Here is a 15232-nt window from a genome sequence, read left to right on the forward strand (position 1 = left end):
TTATCTCTAATCTTTTAGATCTAGCTCATCTCTAATATCTATTAAAACAACGCACTGTCGTTACCATAACCATATGCACATCCATAACCATAATCATAAATATAAGATCAACCCGAATCAAAACCCAGGTCTATCATGAATGCGGAACTTGCGCTCCGCCCATTGTTGCATATCAAGGCCCCATCGCGAGGTAGCCATCGTTAACAGACCACCGATGATGGAAAGGATCACACCTGCACAACCAGTCAGTCACACATTCACCCCCCTGAGGAAATTTAAAAAGAAAAAGAGGGGGGAAAGGGAAACATACAAATGGTAAAAGTCCACCCAACGCCAATCGCATTAATAATCGGGACCACAAGCGCACTACTCCCCGCCGAAAAGACATACTGGATGATATACTTCCCAGCGATGACTTCGGAGCGTTTATGAGGCAAGGCCTCTATATCACCCATTAGCAGCCACTCAACGCATTTGCAAACCTGAAATGGATAGATAGAAAGAAAATCTCACCAGCAACATAAGTATTCAAGGTATTAAAACTCCCCATCAGCCCCCAGCCAGCAAAAAACGCCGCCAAGATGGGTACGACCATGCCGCCCTTCTCCTCCTGCAGGGTCCAGCCGTAGATCAGCGTCGAAACGGGCAGCACGGCGAACAGGGTGACGAGGCCGGAGTTGAGGCGGTCCTGGGGTAATCGGAAGCCGCGGCGGGCGATGTGCTTGCGGACGGTGCGGTCGGAGAGTTTGCCGCCGACGATGCTGCCGATCAGGAAGCCTGCTCCTGGGGCGAGGTAGAAGAGGCCGGAGATCAGGGCCGTGGTGAGGTGGAAGCGGGGGTTGAAGATTGAGCGGGCGGAGGTGAGGAGGGAGTATTGGAATGTGGCGAGGAGGCCGCAGGTGAGGTCCTTTTTGTTGGTGTGTATGTGTTAGTTGATGAGGTCTGGTTCCTGGTCTGGGGTGGTGGACAAGGGCTTACGGAGAAGAAGACGTTGGGATAGACCCATTGTCTGAAGATTCGGAGGGGGTTGAAGAGGCGTAGGGCTGAGAGTACGGTCCTCTTCTCTTTCTCTTCGGGGTCCTCTTTGGACTGTTGTTTGATTTCGGGGACGAAGAGGATGGACAGGACCAGGCCGAGTCCTGTCATGCCGACTTGGAGCCAGTAGATATTGCGCCAGCTGGAGAAAGTGACGATGAGGCCTCCGATACAGGGTCCAATTGCAGGACCGGAGACCGATCCTGCCATAAAGAATCCTACGGCTGTGCCACGGACAACCTGTTAGGCATTATTAATACTGAACTGACGATGATCCCCACCACAGTATACAGGAGGATAAGGAAAGGTGGTGGGAAAGTACCGGTTCGAAAATGTCCGCCAGAATGGTCTGTCCTGAAACCATGAATGACGTTCCTGTCAAACCGCTCAAGACTCGAAACGCTGTAAACATCTTCATATCTACAGCAGCTCCCGTCGCCGCCGAACACACACAAAGCATGAAGATCGCAATATTATACGAGATCCTTCTGCCAATTAAATTGTTCAAGGGACCCCAGATAAGCGACGAGAAGCCCATGGCCAGCAAAACGCCGGCATTAGTAATGTTGAGAGTCTCGGTTGTGGTGTTGAACTCCTCGGCGATCTCGGGGGTTGCAGGAAGAAGAGATGTGCTGGAGAAGGTAACAGCAAGTGTCATCCAACTGACGACGAAGAGAATGATACATTTTCGCCAAAAGGGAAGACCGTAGCCCCTTTCCACCTTCGTAACTTTCTCTTCCTTTTCTGCGACCCTGTCTATCGTTTTGGGGGTCTGCGATTCTAGGTCGGGTTCGCCCATGGCCGGCCATGGAATTAGGGTTCGATCTTAACCGTTGGTCTGTATAAGCAAATTCTCACGGCGATTCCTAACTTAGGACAAACTTAGAACAGAATTAGAACAAATAAGAGTGGATAGAATACAGAACAAAGTTACTGGGCAGCTGATAGCTATAAATATATATAGATCCGGATTATTTTCCGCTATGTTTCGGCATGCCGTTTGTGTGGCCGAGATAAGGGACACCGCTAGCTGTCGAAGTTCGGAGTACAGCACCGAGTCGGCAGAGCGAACCGACGTCAGATGTGACTCAAACATACAATTTACAGCTGGAACCTAAATATCTCCGTAGCATACGGTATACGTGAGTACAGTTACACCAATTGAACAGGCGGTGGTGAGAATATATATTCAAAAGAATGAACGATTGAGCGATTGGCTAAAGTATGTACGTCTTAAGATTCCCAAAATCACTGGATGAATACACTCCAACGAACAAAAAACCCCCAGGTCTCACTTCACTGTTCTCCTAACATTCTTGAGTTCATATACATGTTACTACTTTACAGCAGGAGCATTCCAGCACCGGCAACAAAGGCAGTCATGATGTAAGCTCCGAACTGCCAGCTGCCAACCTGGACGGCCATCGGGCTCACAGCACCGGCAGCGCTGTCGGAGCTGGAGGTGGAAGAAGAGGTGCTACCAGCGGCAGCACTTCCGGCAGTGGGAGAGGCAGTGACACTGCCAGTACCAGCGGCACCGGCCTGCTTCAACAGCTCAGAGCACTGGCCATTGCTCTTGGAGGCGCTCTGGGTTTTACCTGAACCATTGAAGTCACAGGCTTGGTCTTTGTTGGAGCTCTTCTCGTACCACTGGTTCATGACGAAAGAGAGCTGCTGCTTGGGAGAGCACACACTGTACGCTCCGTACTTGCCCTTGGTGGCGTCCTTGTGGATTCCATCGCACATTCCGTCCTTGGCGCAAATGTAGTTGAACAGGTCCTCATAGTCGTCTTCCTTGACGGAATCCTTAACGGCGCAAGACAAAGACTCAACCATGCAGGAGCACAGGTCCGGGTTAGGAGAAGGAGGGAGCTCACTGGTAGCTTCCCAGTCCTTGCCAACCGTGGGGCAGGATGCCGTAGCTGCAGCCTTGGCAGTGTAGCTGGCGCTGTTGACGCCAGTGGCAGTGGCCTTTTGGATTTGCTTAGAGAGGTTGGAGAAGTCATCGCGAGTCTTGACACTGTCACCATCAACCTTCACCAATCCATAGTCGTTGGCCTCCTGAAAGTACATGTAGACGATACCACCGCTCCAGACGTCGTTCATCTTGTCGCTGTACAGGACAGGGGTGTCGGTGAACTTGCGAGGCTTAGGGTTATTGCATCCATACTCGGAGAAAAATGCCGGGACAGGGAAATCCTTGAATTCCTCAGTGCGCTCCTTGTAACCAGAGGTCTCGAAGGACGAATCGCCGCACCATTCGTAGATGTTGTAACCGAACATGTCGATCATGGCGTCGCTCTCACCGCAAACGAGGTAGTTCTTCAGGTCATCACGGATGCTAGCGTCGTCATCGGTGGCGTAACCGATGAGCAGGGATTCACGATACTTCTTGGCCTTGATGTACTTCTTCATGTCACGCACAGCGGCCTTGACGAACGCGATAGAGTCGGTGTTGTTCTTGTCGTTGGCGACTTCGTTACCGGCAAAGAAACCAATAACATTGGTGTAGTTGGCGAAGGCATCGACAACGCTAGTGTAGCGGGAGTACAAGTCCACATCCCACTTAGGGTCATTACGGATGATTGACTCCGAAGGGGAGGACAGATCGGTGATAAGGTAGATGCCAGCGTCGTCAAGCATCTTCATGCACTCAGTGTGGTCGGCCTTGGGGTCAACGGCATAGGTACGGATGACGTTGGTCCGCAGTTCCTTCAGGTAAGGGATATCACGCTCACACTTCTTGGGGTCGGACAGAGGGTCAGTGTAGTCGCCGTTGGATTCGTTACCGAAGCCGGTGCTGGAGCTGCTGGTGCCATTGGAAGAATATTCCTCTACAGATCAACATTAGTTCCCAATCCGACTGACTTAACCCGAGATTTTCCCGGCATGGAACATACGCTGATAGGCAACACCACGGATGAAGCTAATGGCATGTTAGTTTCGCTATCTCATTTGATCCTTTGAGCGCATTGGAGTTTCCACTTACAATTCAGTGCCGTTGTTGGAATAGAAGAATTTGTTACCCTGCAGCAGAAATTCTCAAGTCAGTGATGGAAGCGACCGCGACAGCCACAGTATTCAAGTACCTTCGTCTCAATGGCAGGCAGGGTCGCCAGGACGCTGCCCACGAGGGAAGCCCCGGCAAGGGCGAATGCGGCCTTCATGATGAGTCTATTGACAGTCGTTCAAACGTATACCAGCCGCAACGACGACAGTTAAAGATCTGCAGTGGAAGACAACGAGGGATCGATCAACTTGATCTGCGGGCCCAGTGATATCAGGTCGAATTAATGGGAAACGAATCGGGGAGTGGATTGAGAAAGTCTAGACGAGGATATATACTACAACGAGTGACTGACGGCTGACACACGAAGCCGTGGAATGGAATTGCGGGAAATAAAATAAAAATCAAAAGAGGTATGTAACGAGGGAAGGAAGTGATAGGGAAGAATAAGGAACAAGAAATAGCAGGAGGCGAGGAGGCGAGAAAGGAAGAATGGACAGGAGAGTGGGAAAGGGGGGGGGCCGAGAAGAGCCTGAGGTTAGTCTGTGTCTGGCCTGTCTTACTTAGAATAGAATCAATCGCCCTGTTTGGCCTGTTTGGTTCCTTGTTTGTTGTAATACACAGGCAACGACGTAATAATAATGATCAGCATCAAAATATTGAGCAAAAACCCACCGCATGAATCATGGCAACTGGTGTCCATCCCATGTCACATCACCCCTGTATCATCTTCATACTTCTGTGACCAAGGCCACAAATTCCAGTGGATCAAAGGGAACAAGTTCAGTAGTACTAGTCATTCATCCACTCTGTTCATGCATGCCTCGAAATGCTAAGAATACTCGGGGCACTCGGATTCGGTACATACTTTTCCTTTGCCCATTGACTAGACCCTTTAACTCCAGGGTAGCCCAACTAGTACAAGTGGGCCCTGAAACTAGCCGCTGGAGACTGACCCTTAATTGGTCACGGTGGTTCTCTGGGCCCTGTATCACCCGTCGTACGCTGTATTACATCCGGTCCCGACCTTGGCTCTGTTTCTTGTTACCTGCCAATAATTGCTTGTGATTCTTGACCGGTGGGGCCGAAATTCCTTGGCCTCTTTTTTGCTGTCTCATGAGGTATCGTGAGGACTTTAGTCAGGCTGGGCGATGATTGCTTGGTGTAACCCAAGACATTGATGAAGCAGTCAAATTCTTATACCAAGTCAATTATATGTGTTGATCCCCTTCCGATGAGGTAATCTCTCTGAAGCCCCAGTCGGTATGGACCGCAGGGGTGAACCAGAACTTGAAGGTACGATACAGTACCTAATTAGGCTGGTAACACGGATAACACCAACAATACATTGTGATTACCAGGAACACACCATTGGACCATGACAGGGTCTTTCTCTCCAATGCCAGTCGAGGGTCGTGACCCTGGAAGGGGTCCACCCAATGAAGCTGAGTGAAACACTGGTGGCGGGAAAATTTTTCACAAAAAATCATTACATCCTTAGTGCAAGGTAAAGATTTTAGATTTGCTTTGTCTGATGTAAATGAAGACCTGACTGAATGTACTGTCTGTAATTGTTAGCTAGAACCTGAATGTCTACCCCATGAATATATGGTTCAGCTACACAGTAGCGCAGTGCCCGAAGAAAAGAGAAGTTTCGGGAAAACACAAAATAAATAATAATTGAAAGAGGGTATAAAAGGATACCTAATGATCCCCCATAACTTTGTGCATACATTCGTGAAGAGTCCAGTACTGGAGTGACGTCAAAAATCACTCACACCTCAGCCCTCTTCGCCTGTTCTGCCGCCATTCAGATGCAAACGGTTGTGTAGATCTTACTAATCTCCCTACGTACTGCGCAGGAGAACAAGGCATGTTTCATCATAAAGTATGTGGACAATCTTGACACCGGCTGCCCTACCCAATCTTCTCATACCTTGCCACAGAGCACAGCATATGCAGTACACCTATGCACATGGTATATACGAATCACCGACAGATATTAGAAGTGCTTGAAGGGCTAGATTACTAATCATATGACTACTGTAACTATACAAAATATCGAATATACACATTGTATGTACAAAGTGGTATATCGCGAAAGCTAAACAATTTTTCATCTTTCTTACTATTTACTATGCCGTCTTCTATGTAAAATCTTAGCAGAGCGCTTCGCGCTCCACTACCATCCCGTACTAAACTCCTCACTATTTCTAGACGGAGATTATATATCACTTTTCGATGAGCATAGCTCCTATTTAACGATTGAATTTCTCACTTTCGTGATGATTTGCAACGCAGGAAAAACTGTCATGAGAGGAGAAAATGAAAAGGAGAAGAAGCCTTCTTTTGAGAGCTTTATATTTTATGTCACCTACTCTGTGAGTCAGAGCTCCAAGTCCTCCGTTCCTCCGTTGAGTCCTAGTTCATCACAATGTGATACCAATCTATACCGTCAGAACTAAATTCGATATGTGCGGCGACTACAGGGGTCATTCAACATTCAATAGTGATAACTGTTTCCAGTTTGGAGGGCGATGAATTCTGCCTTTCCACTATAGCTGAAGGTAGCTGGAGGATTCTTCTTATTGCACTTTTACAGCTCTAAGCTATGCATTCTACGAGGTGAGTTATATTGATCCAATCTTATTCTCTTCCCTTGTTCAACTGGTTCTCTCTCTCATATCTCATAACACCATCCTCCTCTCACCCGCCCCCTCCCCAAAGGTAGACATACCCGATGGTTCGTAGGAAGCTGACACGATCCCTCAACTAATTGGCTCGTAATCAGGGCCAAATGTGCATTTGGTTTTTAGCAATGCCTCTACGTCGCTTACCCCGTCCCGAGGATTTGGCGACAACCATGATAATTTAGCGGCCGAACTAGGCCCTAGAAGAGAATCCTGTCCGAGCCAGGTTGAAGAAAGGATATGCTACTATCAAGCTGGAAGGAGCTACAGCAGCGCTAGAACTATAAGAGTAAAAGCTAGAAACCCTCTTCGTGTCCAGCTATATATGTTGTGTCGCTTATTCCTAAAGGGACCCCAAAAGAAATGGGGTAACGTCAGGTCCTCCGGTCAACTTCTAGTCTTGAGTAGAATACGTAGTACTATAGATAACATTGAAGCAGTGACTGGAGAACACGCAAGCATGGTGGGATTGTTGGGTGGATAGCTGCCGTCCAAGTGGCTTCATATATAACCGCCACAGGGTTACCTAAAAAAGGTCAACGAAAGAAACAGCTTCTTGAAGAGTCACGGTGTTATTCTCAGTCTGACAGTACTAGTCACTTCACCAGCACCGGAATATATCATGACCTGCAGTTATATCGATAATAACCGCTTAGTGGATGAACGGGACGCTAAAAATTCCGTGGCCTATGCTGAGCACTGCAGAAATGAACAAGATTAATCTTCATCGTTATGTCTGGCTTGAGCTTTATGGATACCTTCTACACCTTTTAATCCCATTACAGGGCCTCGATCTCAAGATCGCAGATGTTGAAAGCGGCACGGGGTTTGTTTGATTCAATTTATTTTTCCATCTTCAAGTCTAACTGGATTTCTTTAGCATTGTCCTCACGGACTTTAGCCGCCGCCTCCTGCCATCAGTGCAACTGGACAGCTTCGACATTTCATCCAAAGACGACCATCCGCAAGAATGGTTTATTCCCAACATGAATCTCATTCACTAAAACATCAAAACTGACGTTCCGAAAGACGTGGAGGGCAAGTATGATGTAGTGCATATTCGCCAGTTGATATTCGTGTTGGAATGAGCTCCTGTGTGGAGAAGCCACGACCTGAAGTCAGCACTGAAGCATTGATGAGCGTGTTAAACAACCGGCGCTTGCGATCAACATGGCTGTTTTGCCAAGTCTACTTGATAGATGCGGCTTCAGAGTAGTCTAGACGGATGTGCGCGACGCGCCGGGCTACATGGCTATTGCCATGTAGGAATGTAACCTGATCCTGCACGAGTTTTCATCTGGAAAACGAAGGACAAGGCGGCGGCACAAACGCTGAAAAACTCATGCCACACTGAGAGGGAGAGTCAAGAGGGGGCTTGTCACTCCCTCTCGCGGTGGACGCTAGTGGGAAAGAAGCCAGAGTAGGGGATTGTAAATATGTGCAGGTGCTCAACAAATAAAACTATGTATCTGAAATAGTTTATCTGATTAACAGATGACCAACATAGAATTTGGACATTTTGTACAAGGAGAGTTCGCTCCCTTCAGGGCGGACGAAGCTGTCGTCATTTTTCATTGGGCATAGCAAGAGCTACACTCTATCATCGATTCCGCGACTGTCCCCTTAGGAAGTACTAGTACGGAGTAAGAAAATACCAACGTCAGTAATGGCTGGCGTAATCCGTAGTTGCCCCAAACCATCACCGCCCAACTGTGGCTGATACGTGGCGCAGAAAAAAGAGCGTCACTAGCCACACGCACTGGCCTAGCAAAGTCTCCCGAACCACAAAGAGTTGGGAACAGACAAGTTAGTCGCAGCAGGAAGGATAAGCTTCCGTGACCATGAAATGCACCAGAATGGGTCAGGGGTTGAAAGCTTTAAACTGTTGATCTTTGAGAAGCTAATTCGTACCAACCAACATGATCAATTTTCCATACTCAGTGTATTGCCCAGGTATGGAAATTCTTCATCCCTTTCCACACAGTACCATATGGCAGTAGTTTGGTTGCATTTCGGTGAGACTGGAGGTCCCTTAGGTTTAATGATTACAGCACACAAAACTTTGTGATCCAAGAAATTTGGGTTCTGAATCGCGCAGCCACTAACCAAGTCTTATACTAGTTCAACTTGAAATGGAGACAACCATCACTCTTGGCGTTCTCCCCCGTGTCAGTCTGCATTCTCCCTTGCGAGGGATCACACCAGCGCAATTGGTGGTCATCAGGTTGGCGAACGAATGACATGTTCGGATCGCTCTTCAGAAAGCACGTCTGCCCAACCATTGGCACAACAGCCCCAGAATTCCCACCAAAGAGTGCAGGACACGCGCCAGATTAGAGGACGATCTACCATGACTACCGAAAATGCGCACCCCCAGTGTGGCTGTGTACAGATGAGTTATTGCTTGTCTGGGACAATATACGTCGGCCCTCATAGTTTTTACTCTAGCTTTGTTAAATTCCCCTTAATTTTGTTTTTTCTTATTTTTCTTGTTGTCTTGGCTCTCTGTCACAATTTTTCTTGTTTTCTTTTCACCCTTTTTTTTGTGATGTGTTGCTCTCGTTGACATTCTTTTGAAGCTATTGTTGGAGTTCTCAAAGAGAAACCCCCTTGATTATCGTTCAATCATTTTAATTGAGACTCTTTATTTCTTTTTAATTTTTTTATGTCCCCCACCGTTCTTTAGCAGTCGATTCGCTCCTTTTTTTTTTTTTTTCCCATCGACAAGACCAAAACCACGATCGCTGTTCTGCCGAGAAGGCTTGTCGTACTCAAGAAGTCTTGTCCTGGTCTTGGATTTCTTGGTGGCCACAACTGAGGCTGAGCTTCTTCAGACCCATAACTCAAGCCACACCGGGCCCCTCTATATGATATCGTCGCTCAGGCAAGCATCACATTAGTACGTTTTCTCGTAATGCTGCCTATTAATGCTTAGCGTTGATGGTGTTCTGGCTGCGACGGTTGTGCAACTGTGCCTCAACATATGGCGCCCCCGTCACCACGCGGCTCGATGGCCTATAATTAGTATACTCACGAATTATCATTCTAACCTTTATAACAGTATATAAGTATTAACTATCTTCCCACGATAATAAGCGGGCAAGGAATTCATACGAACAATGCGTATGTCTTGTCACTCCCTCACTCTGGGTTCCTGATCATGATTAACATGGCTTTGGAATACAGATAAATATCGACGTCAAGCCAGAAACCTGGCATGGTATGACCAGGATGGAGAGGCATCAACTCACAACCCGTTCAAGAAATTTCGACGTCAACGGCCGCGCCGAACGGATTCTATCCAGCTCGAGAGCAAACTTACTCCTATCCGCACTGCAGGGGATGTGCGCCTCGACGAGGAGCGTCGCCGGCGGAAGGATATGACAGAAGGCTTGGTAGGCCCAGAGCATGCAGATAGTTTCCCACCAGAGTCCTCTGGGACCGATCAGGTTACTCCCGATAGAGCGGGACGTGAGCCGTCAATGCACAGCAATGAACCCATCAACATCTCAGCCCAAACTGGGCTGGATGAAGATCAGATGGGAGGGCCTCGAAAGAGGAGGACCTTCGCGAGCGGATTTGGGGATAGATCCCTAAATGGGGACATCGAATCGAACTCGGCAAACGATGCCAACGAGAAGCCGAAGTTTACGGCCATGGGACAGTTGAAAGCGACTCTGTTCAATTCCTGGGTCAACATCCTTCTGCTTGCTGCTCCAGCTGGAAGTAAGTGTAGATGTCTCTGACAACCAAGATCACCGCTGACTATAGTCGAGTTGCATTGAATTATGTCGATGTTGATCCAGTTGCTGTGTTCGTGGTGAACTTCATTGCTATTATGTGTGTATCCCGCCATCTCGAAACGGACCTCACATTACGGAACTAACACAGGGCAGTCCTCTCGCAGCTATGTTGGGTTACGCGACAGAAGAAATTGCCATGCGGTATGATATACGAACTCTTTGAAGTAGACGATAGCTAATGACTCTAGCACTGGCGAAACAATCGGTGGCCTACTCAACGCAAGTTTTGGGTATGTCATTAACTAAATTCCTGCTACTTCTCCTTCTAATCTTGACTAACAAAACAATAGTAATGCCGTTGAACTAATTGTGGCTATCATTGCGCTGGTCGACGATGAAGTCACGATCGTACAGACTTCCCTAATTGGAAGTATGCTCTCGAACCTTCTCCTCGTTATGGGGATGTGTTTCTTTTTTGGAGGTGTCAACCGCTTGGAGCAGCATTTCAACCCGGTCGTTGCCCAAACAGCAGCCAGTCTTCTAGCGTTGGCAGTGGGATGCTTGATTATTCCCACTGCCTTCCACACCTGGTCAGGTGGTAAGTCAGCGAGCAGCCCGGTGGTATATTAAATGCTAATTCGACTCTAGCGGGCAACAGTGGTGTCGCAGAGCTCTCACGAGGTAAGTTACGTTGGTAGGCAGTTCATGTATCGTTTTCTCATAAAATTGCAGGAACCAGCATTATTATGCTGGTCGTGTACGGATGCTATCTGTTCTTCCAGTTGGGGTCGCACACGGAGATGTACAACAGTCCGAGTCCCAAAGTTGAGAAGAGACGTGTTAAAGTGAACGAGGGTGACACCCATCGGGGAATTGCACAGATAGGCAAAATGACTGCCACCCTGGCGGGACAGAACGCACAGCAATTGAAACTGCAAGACCCGGACGAGGAAGAGGAAGAACCTCAGCTAAGCATTTGGGTGGCTGTGCTAACCCTGGCTATCTCGACGGCCCTGGTCGCGCTTTGCGCTGAGTACATGGTATGGTATACCCATAGAAGCCATCGATCACGCCAAGCTGACTGTCCAGGTTGATTCTATTAATGCGATTACGGACCGTGGCGGTGTCTCCAAGACCTTTGTTGGACTGATTCTCCTCCCAATTGTAGGCAACGCGGCCGAACATGCCACGGCCGTGACGGTGGCATGCAAGGACAAGATGGACTTGGCAATTGGCGTGGCCGTAGGGTCCAGCATGCAAATCGCGTTGTTGGTGCTTCCGTTGATCATTGTGATTGGATGGGGCATGGGTAAGTGAACTTCGATTCTGTTCTGTGAAGCTGTACCTTGCTAACTGCGTGTCTAGGCAACAATGACATGGTACGCTACGTCGACGCATTCTGACAATAGCCAGTTACTGACTCTAGTAGACTTTGTACTTCGACGCCTTCCAAGTGATTCTGCTATTTGTTGCCGTCCTGCTGGTACGTCAACAGCCTTCTTAACCACTAATACAACGTTACTAAATAGAGCCAGGTAAACTATCTCATTGCCGACGGTAAATCCCATTGGCTCGAGGGCGTCCTCCTGATGATGATGTACTTGATCATAGCCGTGGCAGCTTGGTAGGTACCCACGCTCACAACCGAACGATACACGGCTAACCACGAGCAGGTTCTATCCCACCAAGACTGATGAACAGATGAAAGCATGATACGAAGACATTCGAAGACTTCTGATATTGCCATCCAATATATGATGATACTACTAATTTGAATTGACCCGACGTTGATTATGTTTCTGCCATACGCTGTTGAATCACTACAGAATGCTATACGATAGTGGATACCTCCTAACTCCCACCCGTTCATAAGACTCTAAACCTACAGAGTAACATCCGAGAATACCCATCACACCACGCACACACAGACCCCCTCCACCTGCCCAGCAGCTTCCTGAACATCTCTTCTCACCTCTCCAAAGACACGGTAAGGTAGCACTTCGTATACTCCGTACAAGAAAACGAAACCCACACGCGCCAATTTATTACCAAATACCTCGGCAGCAACTGCCTATAATACCAATCTATCAACACGTGCTGCCTACCCCACAAAACACTAAATCTGCATTTCTCCAACTGTTGCCCAGAAGAGTTACAGAGCTAAAAAAGCAATCCGCATCGGAAAAATCCCCCCCCCCCCTCTTCGGTCGCCTCCTACGTTTCCGCTCTCACACATGGGGGCCGTTGGGTTTAGCGCTTACGAAGAAGCTCCGTTCCGCCGTTCACTTATCGGTATTCGCCGGGGCAAACCTCGTTCCCCGGATTCTGATAGTGTCGGGTAAACATTCTGGACTCGGACGGGAGTGTCTATCTTTAGGTAATGGAAAACACCCCAGATAAATGAAGATCGGTGCTCGATCATGTTTCCATGGTTGTAATTGGCGGTTTATGATTGGGCTTGTCTGATGGAGGGAATCTCATCTATTTCGCATATGTAGGTATACGGAGTACGGAGTACAGGGAGAGTAAGAAGGTTTACGGTCTCGGGACGATGAGTAGGGTTGGCTAAGCGGAATGGGCGCAGCACTAGCAATCTACGAGCGAGACGCATTCGTATAGCTCGCTATCTGGGGGAAGGAATCGCCCTGTAGCAGCCTGATCTCTTGGCCGTTTTCTCATTAGGCGAGAGAGAATATTATACTTGGACTAGGATCCCGGATCTCGGGGGTTAAGCCGAGGATGAAATCGGCAGAAAGGATCCAATTGCATTGGAAGCGTTTGCCGAGCTACATCGCAGTTTCAGGCCGTGACAGCGCGTAGGGAGAAGACTCAAGAGTCGATAACCGGACTACGTGGACGAGTTACATCGAGTGCTGGACTTGGCTTCATTTCTTCCTCGTGAACCATGCTCGATTCTGGCTCTTCCTATGGACGACTTGGCCTCCAGCAAAGCGGGTTACTTGGTAATTGCAACTTCCACGTGATTGATAGACCCTCGACATGGGGGGGAGGAATGATTGCCCCGAATCTGTATGTACGTCTAGCACTGGTTCGCAATAACTAACGCCACTGCGCTCGGTTGGACAAAGGACAGGGTCGCTGCGAATGGCTGCTGTTCAGGGGACCCATGGACGTCTTGTACCTGTGGCGCCAATAAATAAAACGAATTAGCTTTGGGGCTGAAGTGACAGGGCCTCCCTCGGTCAGGACCATCAAGAGTCCACGTTGTCCATTAGAGTCGGCGAGCTCCTGTCCCGGGTCGGGGAATGTCAAGGGCCCGTGAAGACTCGCAACGACCTGCAAGCAGGTCAAGGTCCGGCGCTACACCGTCTGACGGGGGGTTTTGTTTTTTTGTCTTTGTGTGTTTGAGAATAAAGGCTACACGGCCGGATTGCACACGAAGAAGTAGACACATGGCATGGCACACAAAGAAAGCACAAAGCGTGCCTTCCCGTCGGGGCGTACTTTTGCATTGAAAGAGTCGTTCAAAGACTCGAGCACCGCCGTTTATGATAGTGGATGTTACTGATGTAGCGCACCCAGGGTGGCGCCACGGCGCCACGGAACGATTGGTCTCATGGTAATTTTATTAAATATGATCGTGGATAGAGCACTATGGAGTTGAGTGCTCCGTAGAAATGGAGTAAGCCCTAGCTATCTAGAGCACGGAACACTCTGTCTGCGATCCGATGGGAAGCGCATTGGGAGATAGCGCTCACCGATATTTAGCCAGTTCGCCGGGAAATTGAACACTGAGGGAGAAATAATCCCCCCCCCCCCCCGCCAAAGTGTTGTATGCACGGAGAATCCATCCAATGAAGGCTCGGGGTAAAGTGCAGCGAGGCACTGGATAAAATAAGACGCTGTGCTCCGTCCCAAGAGGTTCGGCTGGTTCAAAGGGACTAACTACGTACTGACAGGACCCCAGACTCGGGAAATTTTCTTAGTTCCGTTAGTGAGTACGATACCAATGTTTAAAAACCTAGATTGATCCCAGGTAGGCAAATAGACCTCTGTTTCGGAAAATCTTCTTTTTGATTCGATCCAGACGGCCCTGGGCTAGGCCGAGGACAGATGGATACACGAGGCGTGGCGGCCAGTCGCGACAAATGAAAACCGGCCATATACGGGGCTATTCTTAAGCTGTGCGGCCACTGGCCGAGTCCAGACGGAGCACATCAAAGGATGGGGCCGACCATGCCGTTCCCAGGGCGAGGGAGTGGGGATCTCGCGTGGGAGTATGGATCCTGGTCGTTACGCTTGCTTTTATGGTCGATTATTTCATTGCTTCCATGTTTGAATCACGGGGTTGGTTTCGGGAAACCTTAGTCTCGGAGTAATAATGAAGGGTGAGGTTAGTCAACAAGTTGGGGGTACAACCTCACCCGTGTGTCCTGTACTTCGTAGGTAGTAGTATATGCACCTGCGACATACTACGGTAGTACGAACAAACTAGCATCGGAGGTACAGCTTGGCATCCAATCTCCTTATTGTGACTGACACCGTGTCATCGCACTTCTTATCATGGAGAAGAAGCCAATTCGGACGATGTACTAGGTATAGGTCCCGGTCGATTTACACAAGTACTTTGTACCTAGTTACATCTCCAGATGATACAGTTTGAGTAAGGCTTCAAAGTCTGCAGAGCACCTGACACGGAAGAACTTGGCTTGCGGGTAGTATTTCCTTATATAGCAGGTAGGGAATAATACTCCCTTCAATAAGGTGCTATCCTTTTTTTTTTTTTTTTTTTTTTT

General features: G+C 48.5%; 4 protein-coding genes across 4 annotated transcripts; 2 read left to right on the plus strand and 2 right to left on the minus strand.

Annotated features, from left to right (window-relative positions):
* Positions 1 to 12: 12 nt before the first annotated feature.
* On the minus strand, positions 13 to 2212 carry BDV37DRAFT_97650 (putative MFS transporter). Its single transcript, XM_032091521.1, has 5 exons — positions 1358 to 2212; positions 979 to 1275; positions 514 to 907; positions 311 to 442; positions 13 to 233 (listed from the first exon to the last, which is right to left on the minus strand). The coding sequence occupies exons 1-5, from the start codon at positions 1832 to 1834 to the stop codon at positions 118 to 120; spliced, it is 1416 nt and encodes a 471-aa protein (XP_031942449.1). The 5' UTR covers positions 1835 to 2212; the 3' UTR covers positions 13 to 117.
* A 164-nt stretch (positions 2213 to 2376) lies between these two features.
* BDV37DRAFT_270866 (glycoside hydrolase family 72 protein) lies at positions 2377 to 4202 on the minus strand (the record flags this gene model as incomplete). The annotated part of the gene is made up of 4 exons (XM_032084626.1): positions 2377 to 3869; positions 3936 to 3961; positions 4025 to 4062; positions 4125 to 4202. 4 exons carry the CDS (start codon positions 4200 to 4202, stop codon positions 2377 to 2379), a joined length of 1635 nt encoding a protein of 544 aa, XP_031942450.1.
* Positions 4203 to 7439: 3237 nt separating this feature from the next.
* On the plus strand, positions 7440 to 7736 carry BDV37DRAFT_282086 (uncharacterized protein; the record flags this gene model as incomplete). The annotated part of the gene is made up of 2 exons (XM_032086961.1): positions 7440 to 7558; positions 7613 to 7736. 2 exons carry the CDS (start codon positions 7440 to 7442, stop codon positions 7734 to 7736), a joined length of 243 nt encoding a protein of 80 aa, XP_031942451.1.
* Positions 7737 to 9494: 1758 nt separating this feature from the next.
* Positions 9495 to 12784, plus strand: BDV37DRAFT_97685 (Sodium/calcium exchanger protein-domain-containing protein). The gene is made up of 14 exons (XM_032091522.1): positions 9495 to 9631; positions 9794 to 9855; positions 9919 to 10458; positions 10509 to 10572; positions 10629 to 10676; positions 10724 to 10765; positions 10826 to 11073; positions 11124 to 11156; positions 11208 to 11515; positions 11565 to 11784; positions 11841 to 11854; positions 11905 to 11958; positions 12011 to 12099; positions 12149 to 12784. Exons 2-14 carry the CDS (start codon positions 9852 to 9854, stop codon positions 12186 to 12188), a joined length of 1704 nt encoding a protein of 567 aa, XP_031942452.1. The 5' UTR covers positions 9495 to 9631; positions 9794 to 9851; the 3' UTR covers positions 12189 to 12784.
* The last annotated feature ends 2448 nt before the right edge of the window (positions 12785 to 15232 follow it).

Source organism: Aspergillus pseudonomiae (assembly GCF_009193645.1).
Source record: "Aspergillus pseudonomiae strain CBS 119388 unplaced genomic scaffold BDV37scaffold_25, whole genome shotgun sequence".
Taxonomy (NCBI): domain Eukaryota; kingdom Fungi; phylum Ascomycota; class Eurotiomycetes; order Eurotiales; family Aspergillaceae; genus Aspergillus; species Aspergillus pseudonomiae.

Bases quoted from the DNA above. Each gene is read 5' to 3' on its own strand.
- BDV37DRAFT_97650 (XM_032091521.1), bottom strand. From the start codon at position 1,834: ATGGGCGAACCCGACCTAGAATCGCAGACCCCCAAAACGATAGACAGG. The intron at 1,276-1,357 runs GTACTTTCCCAC...AATGCCTAACAG, and splicing joins TGGCGGACATTTTCGAACCG to GTTGTCCGTGGCACAGCCGT. The intron at 908-978 runs GTAAGCCCTTGT...ACCAACAAAAAG, and splicing joins ATCCCAACGTCTTCTTCTCC to GACCTCACCTGCGGCCTCCT.
- BDV37DRAFT_97685 (XM_032091522.1), top strand. The intron at 10,677-10,723 runs GTATGATATACG...TAATGACTCTAG, and splicing joins ACAGAAGAAATTGCCATGCG to CACTGGCGAAACAATCGGTG. The intron at 10,766-10,825 runs GTATGTCATTAA...ACAAAACAATAG, and splicing joins CTACTCAACGCAAGTTTTGG to TAATGCCGTTGAACTAATTG.